Source organism: Sminthopsis crassicaudata, chromosome 3, assembly GCF_048593235.1.
Source record: "Sminthopsis crassicaudata isolate SCR6 chromosome 3, ASM4859323v1, whole genome shotgun sequence".
Taxonomy (NCBI): Eukaryota; Metazoa; Chordata; class Mammalia; order Dasyuromorphia; family Dasyuridae; genus Sminthopsis; species Sminthopsis crassicaudata.
This window is the reverse complement of record NC_133619.1, coordinates 45857616-45879522: the sequence shown is the minus strand read 5'-3', so window position 1 is coordinate 45879522 and position 21907 is coordinate 45857616. Positions and strand designations below refer to the sequence as shown.

Here is a 21907-nt window from a genome sequence, read left to right as displayed (position 1 = left end):
GAGAGCCTCTTGTTCTTATAAAACTGGCTTCATTAGGCCTAAGTAAGTCCATAGTGATCATAAAAGACTGGGAAGCAATGTCTTATATGCTATGGATCTCTATTGTCAATGAGAACCATAGAGACAATAACAGTGAAATGTGAAACTTCTTTTTGTTCCCAAGGAGTTTTTGGTGTTTTTTTTAAAGAGACTATGTCTTTTTCACTTAGGCTACAAGTACAAGGGTCACTCATCAGCCCAAAATTACCACTATTTGACACAGGAACTTTTATCAGTCTCATTTCCAGTCTAAGTTGCTTTATGCTTCTTTTGGCTCTTGGGAACTCACTATAATGATTATGAATTTATAGAAGACACCTCCAACTCTTAAGCTCAAGAGATCCCCCAGCCTCACTCTTACCAGAGCTGGGATTAGAGGTGTGTACCATTAGCAATGATTTCTAAAAACAAAAACACAAAAAAGGAGAAAAAAGCTGAAGGAAATGGTCATCAACCAACGTACAGAGGCAATAAGATATTTTACCCAGTATCCTTACTCCTTTCCTTTGCCTGGGGCTGTGTCTCTTAGGTTGTCCTTATTTTGATTCCCCAATAGCACCACTCAGAGAGGAACGACGTTCCTTCCATAATTAGCTCATTCATAATGTGAGTCTTCAACCTACTTACTAGTGGTCAAATAACATAAACTGAAAGGAAAAATTTCTTTCTGATTTTCTGCCAAGTGTGAGAGAACTTGGTTTTCCAAGACTGTATCATCAAACATGAAAAAAATTAACTAACCTCTTGCATGGCACAAGAGCAACAAAAACAGCAACAGGTGCACCTAAAGGGCCTTTGCATTCTCATGATTTCTCGGCCCATGCAGTCAATGACCCGAAGAACAAAGGGACGTAGTGATTTATATGCATTTCTGGTGATGTCATCAGTGTCCTCAACTACCATGTATATCATCTGTCCCAAGCTGTTTTTAACTTCATATCTGTTATTACTTTCATAACGTGTCATTACTGGAAAATAAGACAAGAAGAAATTTTTCAGTTAATATTGTTTAGCTTTAGCATAAATAAACAGAAGCAGAGTTGATAGAAATCTGTCTTGGAGTCAAGAAAATTAAGTTTAAGATCTATCTGTGATGCAAACTAGCCATGTGACTGGGCATATCTCAGTATCTCAAGCAACTCTCTAAGATTATACATTATAGTAGGTCCAGATTTCCATAGAGAAAGAAGCCTCAATGAATGCCTCCTATCACACATACACACACACACACACACACACACACACACACACACACACACAAACATTCCTTTAGTATTCTTTTAAAACAAATTTTCTTTATCACATTTGAAATATATGTATTATTTTTAGATAACTATCACTAGCTTGTAAATTTTAACATATAGTTTTTCAAGAGCAATGTATAAAAGATATCGAAAATTTGATATACAACCTTCCCTTTTGTTTTTTTTTCTAAGTCTGAATGTGTTTATCATTAAGTTCATGATGAACAAGAAAATGTTTTAAAAAATAAGAGATCATACTTGCATACTTCTTGAATTATCATATAACTGAAATCTTTTGAAAAGTAAAACCAGAGTAGCTAGATGGTGCAATGGACAGAGCACCAGCCTTGAAGTCAGGAGGACCTGAGTTCAAATCTGGCTTCAGATACTTAACACTTCCTGGGTCTCAATTTCTTACTGTACTCCAGATCCAGATCCTTCACTATTGGTATATTTAAATGTATCAGGAAAAAAGGGATTACCATATAGAAAAAAATAATTGAGTTAATTATATAAAGGATATTACAAGACCATTCTCCATTTTTGTGATTATAATTGCTACTGAGAGAAGACTGATTGAGAGGAAAATATTCTCATTCAGGGATCAAAGAAATAATCAGAAAGACTAAAGAAAGGAAAACTTCTATGGAAAATTGTTCTAAATTAACTTTTCCTATTCTGTTTCTAACACCAAATCCATTTCTTTAATTAAAAAAAAAAAAAAAAAAAGCTCTGGTCTAAAAACAGGAGAGTAGGAGAGTTCTTGCACTAGTGCTTCTAGTGCTTCCTTCCACTAAGGAAGTGTGATCTAGCTGTGTGATCTTGAACAAGTATCATTACCTTCTTGGGTTTTAGTTTTCTCAACTTTAAAGTAAGATTGAATTAAATCACACCTAAGTTCATGAAATCTCAATGAAATCTGTGGGAATAGATTCTCAAAAAATAACTGGTTCATTTGATCCACCCATTGCAATTCTGAGTGCATGGTTCTATCATGAAAAATTTAATTCCTTAACCTCTTTTTTCTAATAGACAGGAAACTGAAGATGAATTTTTTTTCTCTAAGACATTTAAAAATATGAGTGCAATGTAGGATCTGGACCACAAATAAAATCAAATTCTGTTAAAATTTGAGATCTTTGGCCAAAACTCCCCTTTTCCCCCTCCTACTTCTACTACTATCATCTTTTTCATTCTCCTCTTTAGATGCAACAGTAGCCCTTTGCCAAGGTTAATCTCTCTACATGATTTCATTGTCTCCCAACCTTTCCCTGCTGCCTATCAAAGCAACCATCTCCTCCAACTAATCAACAATAACAAACAAAAACAAGAAAATAAAATGTTAAAACCCTTCACTATAGCCTAGATGGCTATAGTCCTATTTTTCTCCTCCCTTCCTTGGCTAGATTCCTCAAAAAAGCCATTTATGCTAAATGTGTCCAATTGTTTCCCATCATTTTCTTTTTATCATGCTATGATCTGGCTTCCTGTCTGATAATCAAAAGGATACTGCTCTCTCCACAGCACCCAATGACCTCTGAATTACCAAGTCTAAAGGCTTAATTTTTTAAAACCTTTGGCATTTGTTGCTCACCCATGGATATTCTATCCTTTCTGGGTTTTTCTTGTATACTCACACACACACACACACACACACACACACACACACACACACACACACACAGATTCAGATTTCTCTTGGTGCTCTTCCAAGATATACTGTCTGTCTTTTCGGGTTCTTCATTCAGGCCATGTCCATAATCATGGGTATCACCCAAACTCTAGACCAGGGGTTCTCAAACTACGGCCCGTGGGCCAAATGCAGCCCACTGAGGACGTTTTTGCGGCCCGCCGGGTTATGGCAAATGGGCTGAGGAGCAGAGACAGAGTGTGAGCTTTTGTTTTTACTATAGTCCGGTCCTCCAACAGTCTGAAGGACAGTTAACTGGCCCCCTATTTAAAAAGTTTGAGGACCACTGCTCTAGACCCTCTTTTCTTTTCCCTTTCATTTAATGATATCATCAGCTCAGTTATCATCTTTATATGGACCATTCCTTGACATATGAATCTAATCCTAACCTTTTGCTGAGCTAAGTGTTTCTTGCCCATATAAAATTGTTCATCCCACAGGCATCTCAAACTCAACATATTCAAAAAGGGAATTTATTTCTTCCTCCAAAATGTTCCCTCTTTCAAAATTTTTCTATTACTATTCTACCATTCTCTCAGGCACCCAGGCTCACAATGTCAAAGCCTTCTTCGTCTCCTTACCCACATTCATGCTATATAAACAATTGCTTACTGACTCCCATTATTTTTAACCAACCCATCATCCCTCACAGAATCTTTCTTCAGACTCTCATTACTTCTATCATAAAACCCTGCACACTATTCTCTCTCAAGGCTCTTTCCATTCCAACCATCTTCCATTTAGATTTTTTTTTCCTTCCAAAGTCTATTTGTCTAAATTGTAGGTCTGATTATCCAACATACTTAATGACCTCCAGGATCTCCCTTCTATAAACAAAATCAAATAGAAAATACTCTGTTTAACACTTAATGCTCTTCATAACCCAACCCTTTCCTACTTTTCCAGGTTTTATATACCTTTTCTCTTCTAGGAATCCTATCCTTCCACTACAACTTTTTAACAAGTAACTTCACATGAAATACAGTGGGCTTTTTTAAAACCTGTTTTCTCAGAGCTTTATTTCAAGAAATAATAAATTAAAATTGCACAAGACAAAAAAGTAAATTGTCCCAGATTTTTAGGACTTGGATGACTCTGTAAAGAGAATGAATGTAATGATTTTGTAAAGTTATTCCTCACTTAAGGCCAATTCATTTATAAGTCAAGAAATCACTCTCATGATATCATCGGTCCTCTTCAAGAATGATGAACATCAAGACAAACAACAAAAATGTCTATTCAGATTCTTGAACATATCACTGTATAATAATAAATAATAGTTAATGCTTACATCATATTTATTGTGTACCAGATGCTATACTAAGAGCTTTACAATCACAACACTGCTGGGAAGCAGATCATATTATTATTATTAGTATATCCATTTTACAGCTGATGAAACTGAACGACTAGCTTTTAACTAATTTTTCCTCACTCCAGACCCAGTGCTCTATCCACATATCATCTAATGACCTCTATGTCTGGCATATTCCATGTCTGAAAGATGCTGCTCTCTTACCTCAGCCTCTTAGCTTCTCTGACTTCCTTCCAAACTCATTTCAAACTTCCTTTCCAGTCCTTCTCATTATTAGTTCCTTCCCCACTGAATTTATTTTTCATCTAGTCTGTATATATCTTGTGTCTAAATAGTTATTAACATGTTGCCTCTCCCACTAGAATGTATGGCCCTTGAAGTTGGACCATCCCCAGAATTTAGAACATACCTAAAATAAAATAAGCACTTAAAAATGCTTAATATCTGTATAGCACTTAGCACACCGTCTAGTATATAATAGGGATTCTATAAATGTTTATTATCATCCCTTTTCATTGTTGACTGAGAGACAAAATATACTTACACTCCAGCACTTCAATCTGCTGATGAACCATTATTTTTTCTAACTGTTGAGATAAAACAAAACCTTGTTAAAGAGAAATAAAGCAGAATTAAAAATCAAATTCAGACTAAAAGATAAATTTGTGCTTTTCAGTTAGGCAAGAACAAAAACCCTTTAATTAGAGAAAGGGAATACAGAGATAGAGGCAGTTAAAATAAGTAATTAATATCCAAGAATAAAAGCCTAGACTCAAAGGAATTCTATCATCCCTTGTATTCAAATGACCTATTCATTAAAAAAAGAATATTCAATAAATATAGTTTACTCACCCTAGTTTGGCACATCTAGTAGAAAATTCCCCCAGCTCCATAGGATCTGGGAATCATCGGTAGCTATAGTAGGTAGGTAGGTAGCTCTAGACCAAACTGATTTCTTGAGATTTACATACCTATATGCTGGGCTTCACGTCTTACATTATTATATAAATCTTTTGAAAAATAATATCTCTTTAACAATCTTTTTTTCTCCAACTCAAAGTAGGGACATGAAAGTGACATAGGGATGGAGGGAGAGGACACAAGTCCTATTCTCTTTTTTATAAGTATATACATTGAATTGCCTAATATAGGATCATTAATGTTTGTAATTATATTGACTTAGTTTGAAATTTTGCATGGATTGACTGAAATATCTCATCCTGAATAACAAAGAAGTCAAGGACATGAGAGATTAAATAATTTATCATATTGTCCCCCAAATTTCATTAGAATGATCTTTGATATCAATAGATTGATTTGTATTCCTATATATCTATCTATATCAATATCTATTTTCTGATTCTTTATATCTATCTTTTTCTACTTTTCTATATTTATCTCTTTTTCTGTCTCTATTCATATATCTACCCATCCATCTTTCTCTCTCTCTCTCTCTCTCTCTCTCTCTCTCTCTCTCTCTCTCTCTCTCTCTCTCTCTCTCTCTGTCTCTGACTCTCTTTGTCTCTTTCTTTTTGTCTCTCTCTATATCTAGCTATCTAGCATCACCTAGAGAACCTAGAGCATAGCTGATGTAAATGACAAATGTAAAAGCACCTGTCTCCATTGTTGACTCCTTTTCCTCCTCCTGCCCAAAGCCTCTCTCTGTCCCTCACAAAAACCTTTAGAGGTAGGAGTTATTATCATCTTTATTGTACAGATGAAGAAATTGAGGCTAAAAGAATTAAAATATATCATGCTCAGGACCAGCTAGTTAAAGAATCTGAAGAAGAATTTGAACTCAGGTCTTCCTAACTCCAAATCTAATATTCTATCTTAATCTTCTCCCCTGGAACCAACTTTCTTTCCAATGTAGAAACTTTGCAGTCATCAGACAGTCAGTTATGAATTTTATAAGGGTCTAATATGTGTCAGGTACTGTGCTAAGCATGAGGAAGACAAAGAAAAGATAAAACATGGTGTTTGCTCTCAAATAGTAGTTCACAACCCCCCAAGGATGACAACATGAAAACAACTCTGTAAACAAACAAAAAAATAAAACAAAATATGAAGGGAAAGCATAAGGGAATGAGGAAAAGTGGAGACCAGGAATTCTTTGCTACACAAGGTGAGGTTTGCACTAAGTCTTGAAAGAAGTCAAAAAGCAGAAGTAAGATATAAGAGCAACCTGGATATGGGAGACAGTGAGTGAAAAGTTGCATTTCCCTTGTTCCTTACCTTCCGTTATTTCACCGAGTCCTGTCTTACTTCCCCCAAAAGTCTCAATAACATTGAAAAACAAGGTATACACTTATTTAGAACATAAATACTTAATACCCCTTCAAGTGAGTGAATTAAGGGTGAACAAGTTCAATTACCTGAGATAGGTATTCCAGACCAGGAGGGCAGTTTGGGATTGGAGGTGGTCCTGGCATCCATGTTACCTGAGATGGTTGATTTGGGTTCGCATTGATGCCAGGCTGATACACAATTGGCGGACCACCACTTTGATACATGGAAAAGCCACCAGGTTGAGTCATTCCTGGAAAGCCTATGGGGCCAGGTCCTGGAGTGGGATAGCCAACTGGCCCAGGAGGTCCTGAGTATGGAAGGATTAGAGTTTTTAAAAGAAAGAATTAAAATCATTTTAAAGATGAACTCTATATAAATTTCAAAATATAGAACGGGATAAGAAAAGCCTACATGATTTTTCTCCAAATTTTCTTCTTTAGATTCTGAATTTTTGACTTTCATTTAGATTAAAAGTATGTTGTCAGGGCAGCTACGAGGTACAGTGGATAAAGCATCAGCCCTGAAGTCAAGAGGATCTGAGGTCAAATGAACATTTCTTAGCTGTGACTGTGGGCAACTCACTTGCCTCAGAAAAAAAATTATGAATCCCCATCTGTTTCTGCTTGACTATTAACAACAAAACAAATTTCCACACTCCTGAAAAAAAAAATAGTAAAGACATCATTGCTTTTCACAAGTCATTGAAAACTTGATACCTTGTATATTATAGAAAGATTATTTTATGTAGTTTATCTATGAACAGTCATTGCTGTGGATCAGTGGAAGTTGTGAGAAAAGAGTTTTTGTAGACCTCAAAAAGCTATACAAATCCGAGTTATTAACATCCATCTACATTTGTAAACACAAGATTAGTCTGAAAACCTTCATGTGGCTCTTTTTAGCTTTTAGATGACCATATTATAATAATGGTTAAAGATTAAAATCATGATTCATGCAATTCAGAGAACTCATTCTCCTTCATGTATAAATGAATATCAGTAAAGTATATTTTGCTATTCATTTACTGTCTTAATATTTTATTACATATTGTTAATTTTTCATTAGTTTCTTTTCATTGTTAAATATAATTTTGAATATATTTAGGAGAAGAAGGCATGGAAACATATTTCCTGGTCTAGAATTCTAATCAATAAAAATATAATTACCAAAATTAACTTTACCAATTTTAAAGAGATTGTATTTTCCAAAAAATATTTGGAATCATAGGTAAATGCCAAATGATACCACTAGATGGCAAACATAGTAAAATTTTTTTAATGAAGTCTCATTGGGAAATTCACTAGAGAGCAAATTCATGTTTTTAATCGAATTTCCTTACAAAACAATTTTTTAATCTTGCAGACCTATACTTCAAATATACACTTCTCTAAAAGGTAGGTCAGTTAAATAAAAAGAATTTACAAACATATAAATATAAACTACATACATAATTAATTAGCAGTTTTTATAGGATTTTTTAGATTAATTTTATATAGATAATATGTGACATATAAAACTCAAGAATTCATCCAAAAAAGAAACATAAAGTTGAAATAGCTTCATCTGCTGACATATACAATATTTTATATCTTAACATTAAATGTTATGAATAACTATAGTTGTTCATAAATTGAAAAGGAAATGAGTGCTCCACCCTGTACTGCCTCTTTGCTAATCTAACTATCACAGCTGCTTTCATGCATTTCCTACTTTGTTGCCAGTGCCAAATAGAGCATATATTATTATTATTATTTTTAAGAATATTAACATGCATTTAAAGTGTACTTTAAACTTTACAAAGTATTTTTCCACACAACAACCTTGTGAATTTGTCACTGCATGTAATATGTATCCCTATTTTACATAATAAGAAACTGAGTTTCTGAGAAATTGGTCACATAGCTAGATTTTCTGTTTCAAGTTCAGAGTTACTACACCAAAAAAAAAAAACACTGAATCATTAGTTAGACTAATGGACTCCACTCTAGACATATATGGGGAAAGTGGAGGAGGGAGTGGGTGAGCTACCAGAGGATGTGCAATAACACAATATACATGAAAAAATATATTATGCACAGCCCAAAGCAATTCCTTAACCATGGCCAACAATATAATGACAATGACAGTATTGTTGTGAGAAAATGTATTTCCCTGAAATTGTGACCAAGAATTCCAAAACTGAGCAAAGAAAAGAGAAAAGTTCTTCTTCTGAATGAGTGAAACTTTTTCTCAAAACTCAAGGAGAAAATGCTATCCACAATCTATTGGGTATAGAATTTTTTTCTCATCCTATGGGAGATGAGGAGGAGAAAGAGATATGAGAGGAGGATAATAAAGGGACAGACAGATTGGGAGAGGGGGTAATCAGAGGCTAGATACTTTTGAGGAAAGAGTAAAAGAAAAGAGAGAGTAGAATAAATAGGAATAAATAGAATGGAGAGAAATATAGTTAGTAATAGTAAATTACATGTAAAAAAATTTAAGCAAATTTCTCTCATAAAGGCCTCATTTCTCAAAATTATAGAGAACTGAGTCAAATTTATTAAAATTAAAGCTATCCCCAAATGATAAATGATTAAAATATGTAGTTTTCAGATTAAATCATTAAACTATTTAAATTTATTTATTTATTAAAATTAGAGCCATTCCCCAATTGATAGGTAATCAAAAGATATAGTTTTCATAAGTAATGATAGCTATCTATAGTCATATGAAAAAATACGCTAACTTATTACTGATTATACAATTGCAAATTAAAACAATTCTAGAATACTATCACATATCTATTAGATTGACTAATAGAACAGAAAAGAAAAATAACAAATGTTGGAAGGAATGTGGGAAAAATGAGATATTAATGCACTGTTAGTAAAGTGATCTAATTCAAACATTCTCTAGAGCAATTTGGAACTAAGCTATAAAATTACATACATCTTTTGACCTACCAATACTACAACTACGTCTGTATTTCAATAGATTAAAACAACAAGAAGGAAAAGGATTTATATGTACAAAAATATTTATAGCAATTCTTTTTTGAGGGAAAATATTGGAAACTGAAAGAATGTCCATCCAATGGGGAATTGCTGAGTAAGTAGTGGTATGTGATTATCATGGAACACTATTGCACTATAAGAAATGATGAGCAGGATGATTTCAGAAAAACTTGGAATGATTTCCATGAGCTGATGCAAAATGAAATTTAATGTGTGCAAAGTAATAGCAATATTGTAATATGAGCAGCTGTGAATGTTATAACTACTCTCAGCAATACAATGATCCAAGATAACTGAAGGAATTATGATGAAAACTGCTATCCATACTCAGAGAAAGGACTGATGGTATCTGAATGCAGATTGAAGCATACTTTTTCTTAACTATTTTTCTTGAGGATTTTTTTTTGGTCTATGTTTTACTTTACAACATGACTATTATGGAAATATGTTGCATGACTACACATGTATAACCTATATCAAATTGCTTGCATTCTCAGTGAGAGGAGGTAGGAAGGAGGAAGAAAAAGAATCCAGAACTCAAAGTTTTAAAAATAAATGTTAAAATTGTTTTTACAAATAATTGAGAAAAATATTTTTTTTAAATTACCCTTCTCAAGACTGAACAAACCTGGTTGATAATGAGAAGAATAGGAAGGAGGAGCTTCAGGTCTTGGATTAGGTGGTTTTTCTGTATCATCTATAGGTGCAGTAGGAGCTGTGGGGGCTAGAAAAAGAAGCCACAGTTGTAAAAGTTATTGTTATTCGAAAACTTCTTATATGTAAAATTCTAGAAAAAATATTTATGTAAAGCATATTACTAGTTTTTAACTTAAAGTAATGTGCCATAGGATAGAATCTCACATAAACTACTCCAAATATATATATATATATATATATATATATATATATATATATATATATATATATATATATATATATATATATATATATATATACATATATATATTTTTTTTTAATTCTGTTAAGAAATGAGGCAAACTAAATCAGTTTTAATAGAGCAGTAATGAACTGAACCAGCTACACTCAGAGAAAGAACTCTGGGAGACGACTATGAACCACTACATAGAATTCCCAATCCCTCTAATTTTGTCCGCCTGCATTTTTGATTTCCTTCACAGGCTAATTGTGCACTATTTCAAAGTCCGATTCTTTTTGTACAGCAAAATAACTGTGTATATTGTATTTAACTTATACTTTAACATATTTAACATGTATTGGTCAACCTGCCATCTGGGGAGGGGAAGGAGGTGAAAAATTAGAACAATAAGTTTGTCAAATGTCAATGTTGTAAAATTACCCATGCATATATCTGGTAAATGAAAACTATTAAATAAAAAAAAAAAAGAAAAAAACAAATAAAGTCAGATCTAAACAATTGGGGGAAAAATTCTGTTAAGAGCAAAAAAATAGAGTATTGAGCAATTCTATGAATTGAATCAACATGACAAAAACTACATTTGTTTATACTGCAAATGCATTTGTGATTTATTACAATCAGCTAAGAATTTATGCCCTGGATTCAAATTAATTTCTGACAAGGGCCAGTCATTTTATTATGCTGTATATGAATATCAAAGAAATAGATAATATTCTGAAATGTTAATAAGATGGGGCAATTGTCATGTTGTCTTAGGGTGTCAAAATTTAAAGTGCCCACACTTAATCTCCTTCAGCAACAGAAATAATGGAGATTGAGGCCTGATTAGCAAGAATAATTCATTAATACAAGAAAACACTGAAAGGAAAACTTCCTTTCCAAGGTTTTCTTCCATTTTCCTCAACTGAATTACTCCAGCCATTAAAATTACTCTTGATCTCTGAAAACATTTATCATATTGAGTCAAATAATTTAATAGTAATTTTTCATTCGATGACCTAGATTGGGATCCCTCCATATTTTAGTAGACACCCAGTAAGAGGTGCTAGTACTAATAGGGGAAAAAAAATCAACATTTGGTGGCCAACCATCTAGATAGGAAAGTTTGTAGAGTGTGTTGATCCAATCTAATCCAACAAAGCAAGGATTTTTTAAAATGTCTACCATGTGCAACTCAGCTGGGATATCCCCAAGAGAATGACTAGAAGCCAAACTATCATAAAAATGAAATGTGAAAATAGAACAATGCCAATTTTACTGTAGAAATACAAAAATCTTCTAAATTGTATGTGTATATATCTATCTGTGAATATGGTTTTTGCAAATATGCATATAATGCATACACATATATCTATTCATATTAAGTTTTCATGTTTTGTTTTTACATTATAAACATTTCCAGATCACACATAATCCATGAGAAGTCTTTTGTAAGAAAATAAAACAATTAAAACTAAAAATAGCATGATTCAAATCTGAACAGTAAGCATGCACTTGAGCATACATTGACTTACCTTGCATTTCTAGCAGCTATAAACAATTCTGTAAAAAAAAAAAAAATTTCTATTTAATGCCCTGAGAAACACTTCTTAAAAGCCCATATAATAAATTACTCATAATTTTTTTTATTTTCTGTTGCAAAAAGAAGTCCCAGAATGACCAATTAAAATCTCACCCATCAAATCTATGTTTTTCTGAATATTTGATTTTATGAATGAATGATCCCATGAATGTGATCCTAGAATAACTTGGGCTAGATCAAAAACATTGTATTTTTTCCAAGCAGGTAGCCAAGTAGAAACATTATCTTTGAATATTGTGAAGACTGTTTCTAGAGTGGCTATCATTCTTGCTGGAGTACAAAGGTCTAAATCAATCATGAGGTGATCCAACTCAATTCTAAGTTAGCTTTTGTGAGGGGAATCCCCAGGTAGCTCAAAAAACATTCTGGTTTCATAGGTCACTTCTGATCATTAGAATTAGAATTAGAATTAGAATCATTAGTAATGTGTGTGTGTATGTATAATATTCAAAATGTATGTGCTCTTATATTATAAATTAACATATAAGAATATATCAGAATTATATTAGTCCTACACATTAGACTATATAATATGGACTAACATTCATATTATCATGATATCAGCCCATATATTAGAATTATCTTAGTTTAGGTGTGTGTATGTGTATATATATATATATATACATATATATTAGAATTATATTAATCTTCAAATGAATATTATATCTCTTTTGACTCTGGCAATACTATTCGCTTTTATTTATCTAATTGCTTTCCCCAAAAGTATAAGTTCAAAGGCTTTTAAGAATTCCTGCCCATATTTTGCTGGGGGCCTGGGATATAAGGACTGTGTGATTTCTCAGTGATTTCCTCTCGCTGGTTTCCCTCCAAGGCCGGGAGGAGATAGCAGCTATCCCAGGAAATCTCAATAAATTTTTATTACTTAAGTGGGGAAAAAAAAAAAAAAAAAAAAGGAAGAATTCCTGGTGAAGAAATATCTTTCAATAATGCAGACCAGCAGTTTCTCTTTTACTACAATTTACAGTAACATAGAATTGCTTGGGGAAGTGAGAGTTACAGATTCATAATCACACAATCATAAAATTAGTATATGTCAGAAACTGGCATTGAACCCAAGCTTTCCTAACTCCCTAGCTGCTCCTGTATCCACTACGCCAAGTTAACTCTCACTTGTCATCTTGACCAGTCTGATCCAGTGTAAATTAATCTAATCCAACTTTTATTAAATTACTATTACTGTAGGAACATAGGGAAAAGATCTCAAGATGTCATATACATATGTGTGTACTTATATATAAATACATACATATACACACATATTTATATATACATCTATGTGAATATCAAGAGAGAAAGAAAGAAAGAGAGAAAGAAACAGAGAGAGACAGAGAGGAAGGGATGGAGAGAAGAAAGGAGGGAAGAAAGGAAGGAGGGAAGAAGAAAGAGAGAGAGAGAGAAAATGCATAGTTATTCATATAGAGCATCACAGTGACAAGTGGGAAAATTGAAGAGCACTAGAATTAGAAAACCTGGTTCAAATTCTACCTCAGATACTAAGTATGTATTATTTTAAGCAAGTAAAACCATTTGTGGGCCTCAGTTTCCTCCCCTGTAAAATAAGAGTGTTGAACTACCTAACCTCTGAAGTTCCTGCAAGGTCTAATCCAAGATCTTATAACTTGTATCAAAGATATACTTTATGAAATATAGATGACAATTCAGTTATTCAATGATTTTCAATAAATTCTAAGGCAATGAAATAAGAATATTCTACAATATTTCAGATATTATAGACACAAACCCATAAACTAACAAGCTAAAAATCCAACCAATTAATAATAAATCACAACTAATGATTAATATAATGCTCTAAATATTTATAAGTTCCTTTCCACATAATGACCTTGGGTTGGAGAATTTAAAAACACAAATCAACTATTCCTTCCAAGGCTCAACTTCCTCATCTGCAAAATGGGATGCCCACAATCTGTAATATCATGTGATAGATATATCTATGATGATACAAAACTGGGATTCTAAGAGAGAGACCTTCCTTTGTATTTCAAATTCAGTGTCCATTTCACTATTGTTTTTTGCCAGATACTATGCAACAACTAAAGCTCTCATCAATCACATTTTCCATAATTCTTGAATAACAATCAAAACTTACTTTGATACATAGCTATTTTAAGATTTATTATTTTCCCTCTGACAATGAACCTGTGAGATGGTTATTAATATCTCCATTTTATAGATGAAGAAATTGATTGTGCTGAAAAGAGGTAAGTAATTTATCCAGGATCTATTAAATGAAACAATAGAATTTAGGATCAGGTTTCAAGCTTCCAATTTGGACACTTTTTTTTTTTTAAACAATATCACACTGATTTTCCAACTAAAAAGGCAAAGCTTTCTTATATAGGAAGCATATTCCTCTACTCTCAAGATCTATACACCCTCACCACAAACCTCTGAATTGATCAGTATAAAGACATGATACAGAGTTCAACATTTTCATGAGAATATCTATAGCTTGAGTGTGGGGTATGAAGGTTTTTTATTGGGTTAAAAATAACTGAGTGGCAAGCCTAGCACAATGGTTTCCATATGATGGTTTATGACAATGATCCAAGAGAGTCATGATACAAATTCTTCAATGGCCACCTAAAATAGTTGACAATTGTTTAATTGTGTTACAGATACATTTTTCCCTGTGACAATAAATGCGCATGCTTCATGCAGTTTATGAAGCATTTCAGAACTTTTATGATAATGCACACAATGTGAATGTGTAGTAATGACATCCCACTTGGACTGGTGCTGACTAAGCTCAACATATTCTTGCAATTGTTCTCAATTGCAGCTTGTTCTCAAACTCCCATAAGTTCATTTCAGCATAAGTAAATTCACAGAGCACAGTCTAGAAGAAGATTCATATCTTCTTATTCATCTTCTCTATACCAAGATAACTTAATCCTTTTTGTCATCATACCTTATCTTTCATTAATTGTGTAATCATGTGATCAAGATAATTAAGAACTTTTGTAGTGCTAATGAAGGGCTGTTTGAAAACCATGCTTGCTGGGCATAAAACTTCTGCACTACAATTAAACCATCATGGATGACCACAAATACTCTACAGAAACAAAATTTACATTGTCTCTCCTTTAATTAGTAAGGTTATTTTACAAATTATATTTACTTTCCTTTCATTAACATTCTTCTATCTTGTTGATTTTCAAATAAATTGATTAGCAACTTTGGCCAGTTATTCAATCAAGAGTTTCTATGAGAATGCATCTAGGGTGCCAGTTTTCTAAAAGAAGAAAGTGATAGCTAAAGAGATTATTTTTTTTCTTACAAAGGTCTGTCTGTCTGCCTATCTACCTATCTATCTGTCTATCTCTTACAAGTGAAGCAAAATGTGCAATTAAATGTTATAATGCATGTCCACTTTATCTTCATCAGTTGCTTAGGTGGATAATTTTTCAAAAACACACACACATAATAAATTTCTATTTCTAAGAGAGCTTGCAAAAACTTCCAACAATATCCCCCATGCATTTGTGTTAGCAAGCATTTTTTCTTGAGTCTTGCTTTAAATAAAAATGCAGAAATAAAATTAATGTGGAACCAGATTTATAATTGTGTTTGCTGTTAAGTAAAATATTGAAAACCTTTGCTAAAATCACATTAAAATTAAATTTAAATATGATTACATGATGTTAAACATTTTCTAGGAATGTAATTTCATTTAAATGGTATTTATATCCAATGAAATTTGAAAAATAAAGAAATTTAATAAAGCTTTATGGCTAATAGTAAACACATGAGATCCTGCTAGATTATTTCTTATCTTACAAAATGTCATGCACATATTACATATTCATAATTTTATATTTAGATGCTAAATATAAGAGGTTGATGGGAATCTATGACTATTAAGACTGATATAAATCTTTATAGACTATTTTTCAAATAAATCAATAAAGCACTTATCAATGTATGTACCAGCATCTAGTCTAGTTTATTAGCCCAATGGCTTTCTATATATTTATCTCCTCACTAGTTGGGGGATAGACAAGAGAAAAACAAAAAACCTCAGTTTTCTTATCTGTAAAATGAGGGACTTGGTTTCAATGACTTCAAGCGTCCCTTCCATTTCTAAATTTCTCCAACAACCATTACTTTTTTTTTCTTTTGTCTCTTCATTACTGATTCAGCATTTTCATTTCTCTATTTCTGAAGACCTCTGTATCTTCTCCTCTAAGATATAACCCATATGATTCAGTTACATTCATTACTGTGGTTCTTTTTCAAACTGCATGTGTCAGGCATAAAGGGAAAAGCCAATAGTCTACAATGCCACGTTTCTCTTTGGGAAATGATTGGGAAATCCTAAACTATTTTTTAAAATGTCAAGAAAAGATGGAGTTGAATTCAACCGGACACATAATACTAAAATTCTTCTGGGTTATGTAACATTTTGATTAATCACATCCTGTAAAACAGTAGAAGAGGATAAGAAACTAGGGAAGTAAAGAGGAAAACCAGGAAGGTTCCTTAGGGACAAAGTTGCTTAATTAGCAATTTTTATGTAATATTTTAATTGTTCATTACTCATCACTTTAGTTGATCCAAGGAGAATTCATCCTGAATTCTTCTTGGCAATACAAAAGAATCATTAATAATTAATTATTATAATAAACTACTTAGTTATAATCAATATAGGCAGCTTGCTTTTTTAAAATTACTAGATAGATACAAAATTGACTTTGAGGTCAGAAAGTCCTATTTCTGAACATAAATTGGCTATACACTCATGGAGTAATCACAATACCTCTAGGAAACTCTCTTAAGACTATTAAGACTCTTAAGCACTATATATTATAGATTTGTTGAATTAGTGATTTATTCATTACTCATTAAGAGGATGAAATCACAAGTCAGAGGGCAGGGGAAATGCATACTAGCCAATTCACTGAAAAGACAAGATCATTTTACTGGTGACTTTTAGCAATTTTAGCTACTACTGAACAACTAAAACCTGGAGCGATTTTAGTTTCCCAACCTACAGATGTTATTTCAGCAACCTAGAACAAAATTTCTAAGCTTAAATAAGGTGTCAGTATCAAATTCTCTTAAGGATTAATGGACCTTAAAATAAGAAATGCCACTATAAATCTATAATCCCACACCCAGTGCTTTCTTTTGTTTATAAAAAGTGCGAAGGTCTTTCTCAATGATATTATTATATATTGTGACAGAGGAGAAAGAGCATTAGCTCAAGCCAGAACAGATTCTGATCATGATGCACAGTAGCTGTGCAGAGACTGGCCCAACTAGAGTTATAGATAGAGAGATAAGATAGCTATCCACATAAGTCTGTGTGTGTGTCTATATTATTAATATTATTATATAATATTATTAATATTATTATATAATATTAGTCTAGATATAGATTTTAGGTATTTGTACATTTCTGACAATCTTGTATGACTTTCTAACACAAAAGATATATTTCAACATCAATAATCTGGTGATATGTGATGTCTGTGAATCAAAATAAAGCAAAAAGGGAACATGCTGAAAAACTGTGTAGGGCTAGTGTTGATCCCCAAATAAATTTCATCATCATTATTTTCTAGATGATGTTATATGCCTGAGAATATGATAGCTTCAATCTCAGAAGAATCAAAATTTCAGATGATCCAGAAGACAATGGAAAGAACATAATAGATGAAGCAGGATTCAAAGTATTGTCAAAAATGACTTGAGAAGTCATAAAGGACATGTATTGAGTTAATAAGTTAATGCACAATATAGTAAAAGAAAGAATAACATCTGATATTTATATAGCACTTCCAGGCACAAAGAAGGTAGAGAGGTTATCTAGACCATCCAATATCTTCATTTTGCATCTGGGTAAATTGAGACCCAAGAATTTAAGGGATTTATTCAGATTACACGGAAAATTAATGTTTGAAGCAAGATTTGAAATTAAATCTCAAGTCAACAAACATTAAAATATTTACTATGTAAAAGTCCCTGCAGTAGGTGCTTGGCATATGAAGCCTGATTATGATTTTTCTTGGAATTTTCATTTTGAGATTTCTTTAGGATAGATTCTAATCTTATTCTGCCTTCTTGTTTTAAAAATATCAATATATTTCCTTCACAATTTCTTGAAATATGACATCGAGGTTCTATGTAGGGGATGGAAGATTGGTCATGGCTTTACTCCAGTGAATCTTAAACTATTTATTCTTGATGTTTTCCATGGCAGTTTTTTTTTTTTAATATAAAACATCTTTTAAAAAATTGAATATAAAATAACTTTTTTCTATTTTTTCAAATTTTTGGAAAAAATTTTAATATTTCTTGTTGTCTAAGAATTATCAGTTAACATCTGGTTGGTTCATTCTAATTTTCAGGAAGTCCTCTTCTGGTTTTGTCTTGAGCATCCCCAGCTTCATGATCGTTCTCCCCACCCCACTCCCTTCTTCTCCTTAATGAGCTACATTAGGCAAAATTGTGTTGCTGGTGTAACAACTGAGGGATCTGGAGGTGAAATCTACCATTCCAGACTTTGTGGAAGGTCATGTTTTATTCTATTGGAAATGTTGTAAAGGGGAGGGAAGCTAAGTCTGAGATCAGTTGTATGTGTCCCTCAACAATGCTGCCCTAATCAGCTCTATCACTGAGTCTAAGAACTGGCCCATGCTACCCACACTTGCCTGTAGGTTAAATTTGTGATTTTTCTCTTTTGATTTCCCAATTATACTAAGTTCGGTGTTTTTCCTAGACTGCAGTAATTGTGGGACAATCTGGGTGCATTTCTTCCTCCCATTCCTCTGCCATGGCTAATCCTTCTAACTACCTCATTTTTACAGAGAAGGAAATTGAAGTCCAGAGTGATTAAAAGTGATATTCTCATAGCTCTCTAATAATTACAAAACCTTTGCATATGTCATCTCTTAAAAAACAAAAAACTTCACAGAAACTCTATGATGTAGGTACTAATTTCATACCCATTTTATAGATTAGGAAACTAAGATCAAGATTAGCTAGCTACTCAAGGTCAATACAACTAGGAATTATCTGAAATTTGAAATTAGATTTTCCTGACTCTAAATAGAACACTCTATTAAACTAAACTATCTCATAAATAAGTGACTTGCTTAAGGTCATACAAGATCTAAGTAACTGGGCCTGGATTCAAACTCAGGTCTTTTAACTCAACCAATGCACCATGATAGTGGATTCCCACTTATTATATCTTCAAGTAAAGTGTGAATTATCACTTAATGGAATGGAAACTTCTTAAGGGCAGGGACAATTTTTCTCTTTGTCCTCTCATTCCTTAGAGCTTAGAAAAATGTCTAAAAGTTTTTGTCCAATTGAATTGATGTTGTGGAAAATAATTTGGAACAGTTAAGAACTGAACTACATAGTCTCTGAGTTTCCTTTCAACTCTAAGAATGTTTGTCCCTGGATTTCCTGTTATGTGAAAAGATTTCATATATGAATGAATTTCTTGTTCCTCAATTGATCTGAAATCCCAAAATGCAACTAAGCATTCTAGGCAAAAATATTAGAGGATAAAAATCCAACACCTTTTTGAAAATGAAAAAGAAAATAACCAAAAAATCTTTCAAACTGGATCCATTATTACATTTTAATTTTAAAGGTCAAATAGTTAAAATAATATTATTGCAATTGATACTAGCATAAAACCAAAGAGAGGAATATGTATGATGCTTCAATTAAGGATTTCAAATACTTCTATGAATATGCTTCATCTTCAGAATATTATGTGGAAATCTACATTTTAAAGGTAGAAACAGTAAGTAGACAAACCAGAAAAAAATTAATCTATAATTCAATTCAACAAGCATAGAGCAGGCATCTAGTCCATAGGTTATTAAATTTTTTGTGAGATGGAGCCTTTTGAAAATCTGCTGAACTTTATGTATCCTTATCAGAATAAGGCTGTTGAAAACATTAAATAAAATACATAGAATTATAATGAAAACTAGTTATACTAAAATATAGGTTATCAAAATATTTTTTTTTAATTTAAGAACTCCAAGTTAAGAACTTGTAAAGAACAGGATTTTCCAGAACCCAAAATGTACCCCCCAAAGGGGGAGTGATGATATGAAAGAATCTAAATGGTGAGGCACCATGGGGCATGAGCCAAAATTATTGGATATTTTTTAGTCCAATTCCCCTTAAGTTCACTCCCTTTTCCCAGAAAAAAAAAAAAAAGTTCAATTAGAGTCAACAAAAATGAGGTCAACATGGAACATTCACTCCCACTGATCTCAGAAGAGAACTTGGTTACTAAGTAGAAGGGTGGACCCAAGAAAAAAGCAAAGAGACATTCCTTTAGAAGCAGGGGTGGGTATTTATCACCAGACACAACTTGCAGCAGTTGGGATGGGAATTGATGTTATTTCTTATAGACAAGGGAGTCAAGGAAGATTCAGGATACTTGGGTCCGACTACTTCCTAAATCTATCTAGTCTTCTCCCTTTTTACTAAAATACTATGTCTCCCATACTTCTGTGCATTATATGTATTTCTTACTCCACATTGGAAAGGAGTTACTAAAGGGATATTCACTGAACAATACCACATTGGAGCCTTCCACTAGGAGTATGATAACCCTACATTTTTCCCTTACACCTAGTCGGTACCTAAACATGCCCAAATGAAGGTTTAAAGATTAAAGGGGCCACATGTACCTCTTAACCTCTGGGAAGCAACAGACTATATAATACAAAGAGTGTTGGACTTAGAGTTAAAAGATCTTGTTTCATATGCTGGCTCTGGCACTTACTACTATGTGACAAATTAACTTTTTTCTATGCTTCTATCTTCAAATATAAAATGAAGGGATTTGGTGGTTTTGAAAGCCTTCTCCACTTCTAATTCTATGATTATATTACAGTGAATGTGGAATGATTATTACAATGTTTTATGTTTTACATAAAAAATATAGAGACATACATATGTATATATCTGTGTGTATATATGTATATATATGAATTCTTATTGTAAAAAGTATAATAGTACTAATATAATACTAATTTTATTTGAATGAATATGAGTAAGAAAATTATCCACATGATGTTTTCCAAAATGTGGATCATTTATTTATTTTGTAAATAAATAGTATCACAGTATGAAATTTTGAAATTATTTCTGCACTATGTATAAGGTTCTCTGTCAGGCATTATTAATAATATAAAAATACCACTGTCCCTAATCTCAACCAATTTATAAATGAGTAAATGGCAGTCACTGAGCAAAAGCAAGAGATGATAGAAATAATAATAATGATTTTGTGATGTCTTTTCATTACTATTAATATTGAGATTATTTTTGACTTAGTGCAAAAAAATCCATTATGACACTGGAGATAATATAAAGCAAAATTAATTTCTTGGAATGAGATGGGTTATTAGTAATACCTATTTTTAGCTTATTTTTTTAAAAATCGAAGCTGTCTGTCCATATATTTCTTTAAATAAAATTACCTATTTGTATGCCATTTCAAGACTTTTTAAAAGTGCCCTTTATATAGTAGATCTTCAATAACACTTTGGATGAATAGATGAACATCAAAGCACGTATTAAGCACTTGCTATGTGCAAAAGCATTGTGCAAGATGGATGAATAACCTTCTCAGTAACATTCATGCAAATGAATATTACAGTCAATATGCATTTATAAATTAGAATTCAAAAGAGAAAATAAAAGTCATACTTGGCCCAATGACCCTGAATCTGATCTATTTTCATTACAAAAGGAACCATTCAGTTGCATCATTCATAATAATATGAAGGATGATCTAATTAGAAAGTATTAGATTTTTTTTAAAAAGA

General features: G+C 32.4%; 1 protein-coding gene across 7 annotated transcripts in view; it reads right to left on the bottom strand.

Annotated features, from left to right (window-relative positions):
• Window positions 1-21907, bottom strand: part of LOC141560373 (phospholipid scramblase 4-like) — a 60947-nt gene that overhangs the window by 15681 nt on the left and 23359 nt on the right. For all 7 annotated transcript variants that reach the window (XM_074298394.1, XM_074298393.1, XM_074298396.1 and 4 more), the window contains 5 exons: window positions 11986-12013; window positions 10202-10297; window positions 6664-6884; window positions 4833-4875; window positions 781-1007 (listed from right to left, as the gene is read on the bottom strand). In XM_074298394.1, coding sequence (XP_074154495.1) covers window positions 781-1007; window positions 4833-4875; window positions 6664-6884; window positions 10202-10297; window positions 11986-11992 — 594 coding nt within the window. In that variant the 5' untranslated portion in view covers window positions 11993-12013. The remainder of the gene's footprint in view (window positions 1-780; window positions 1008-4832; window positions 4876-6663; window positions 6885-10201; window positions 10298-11985; window positions 12014-21907) is intronic.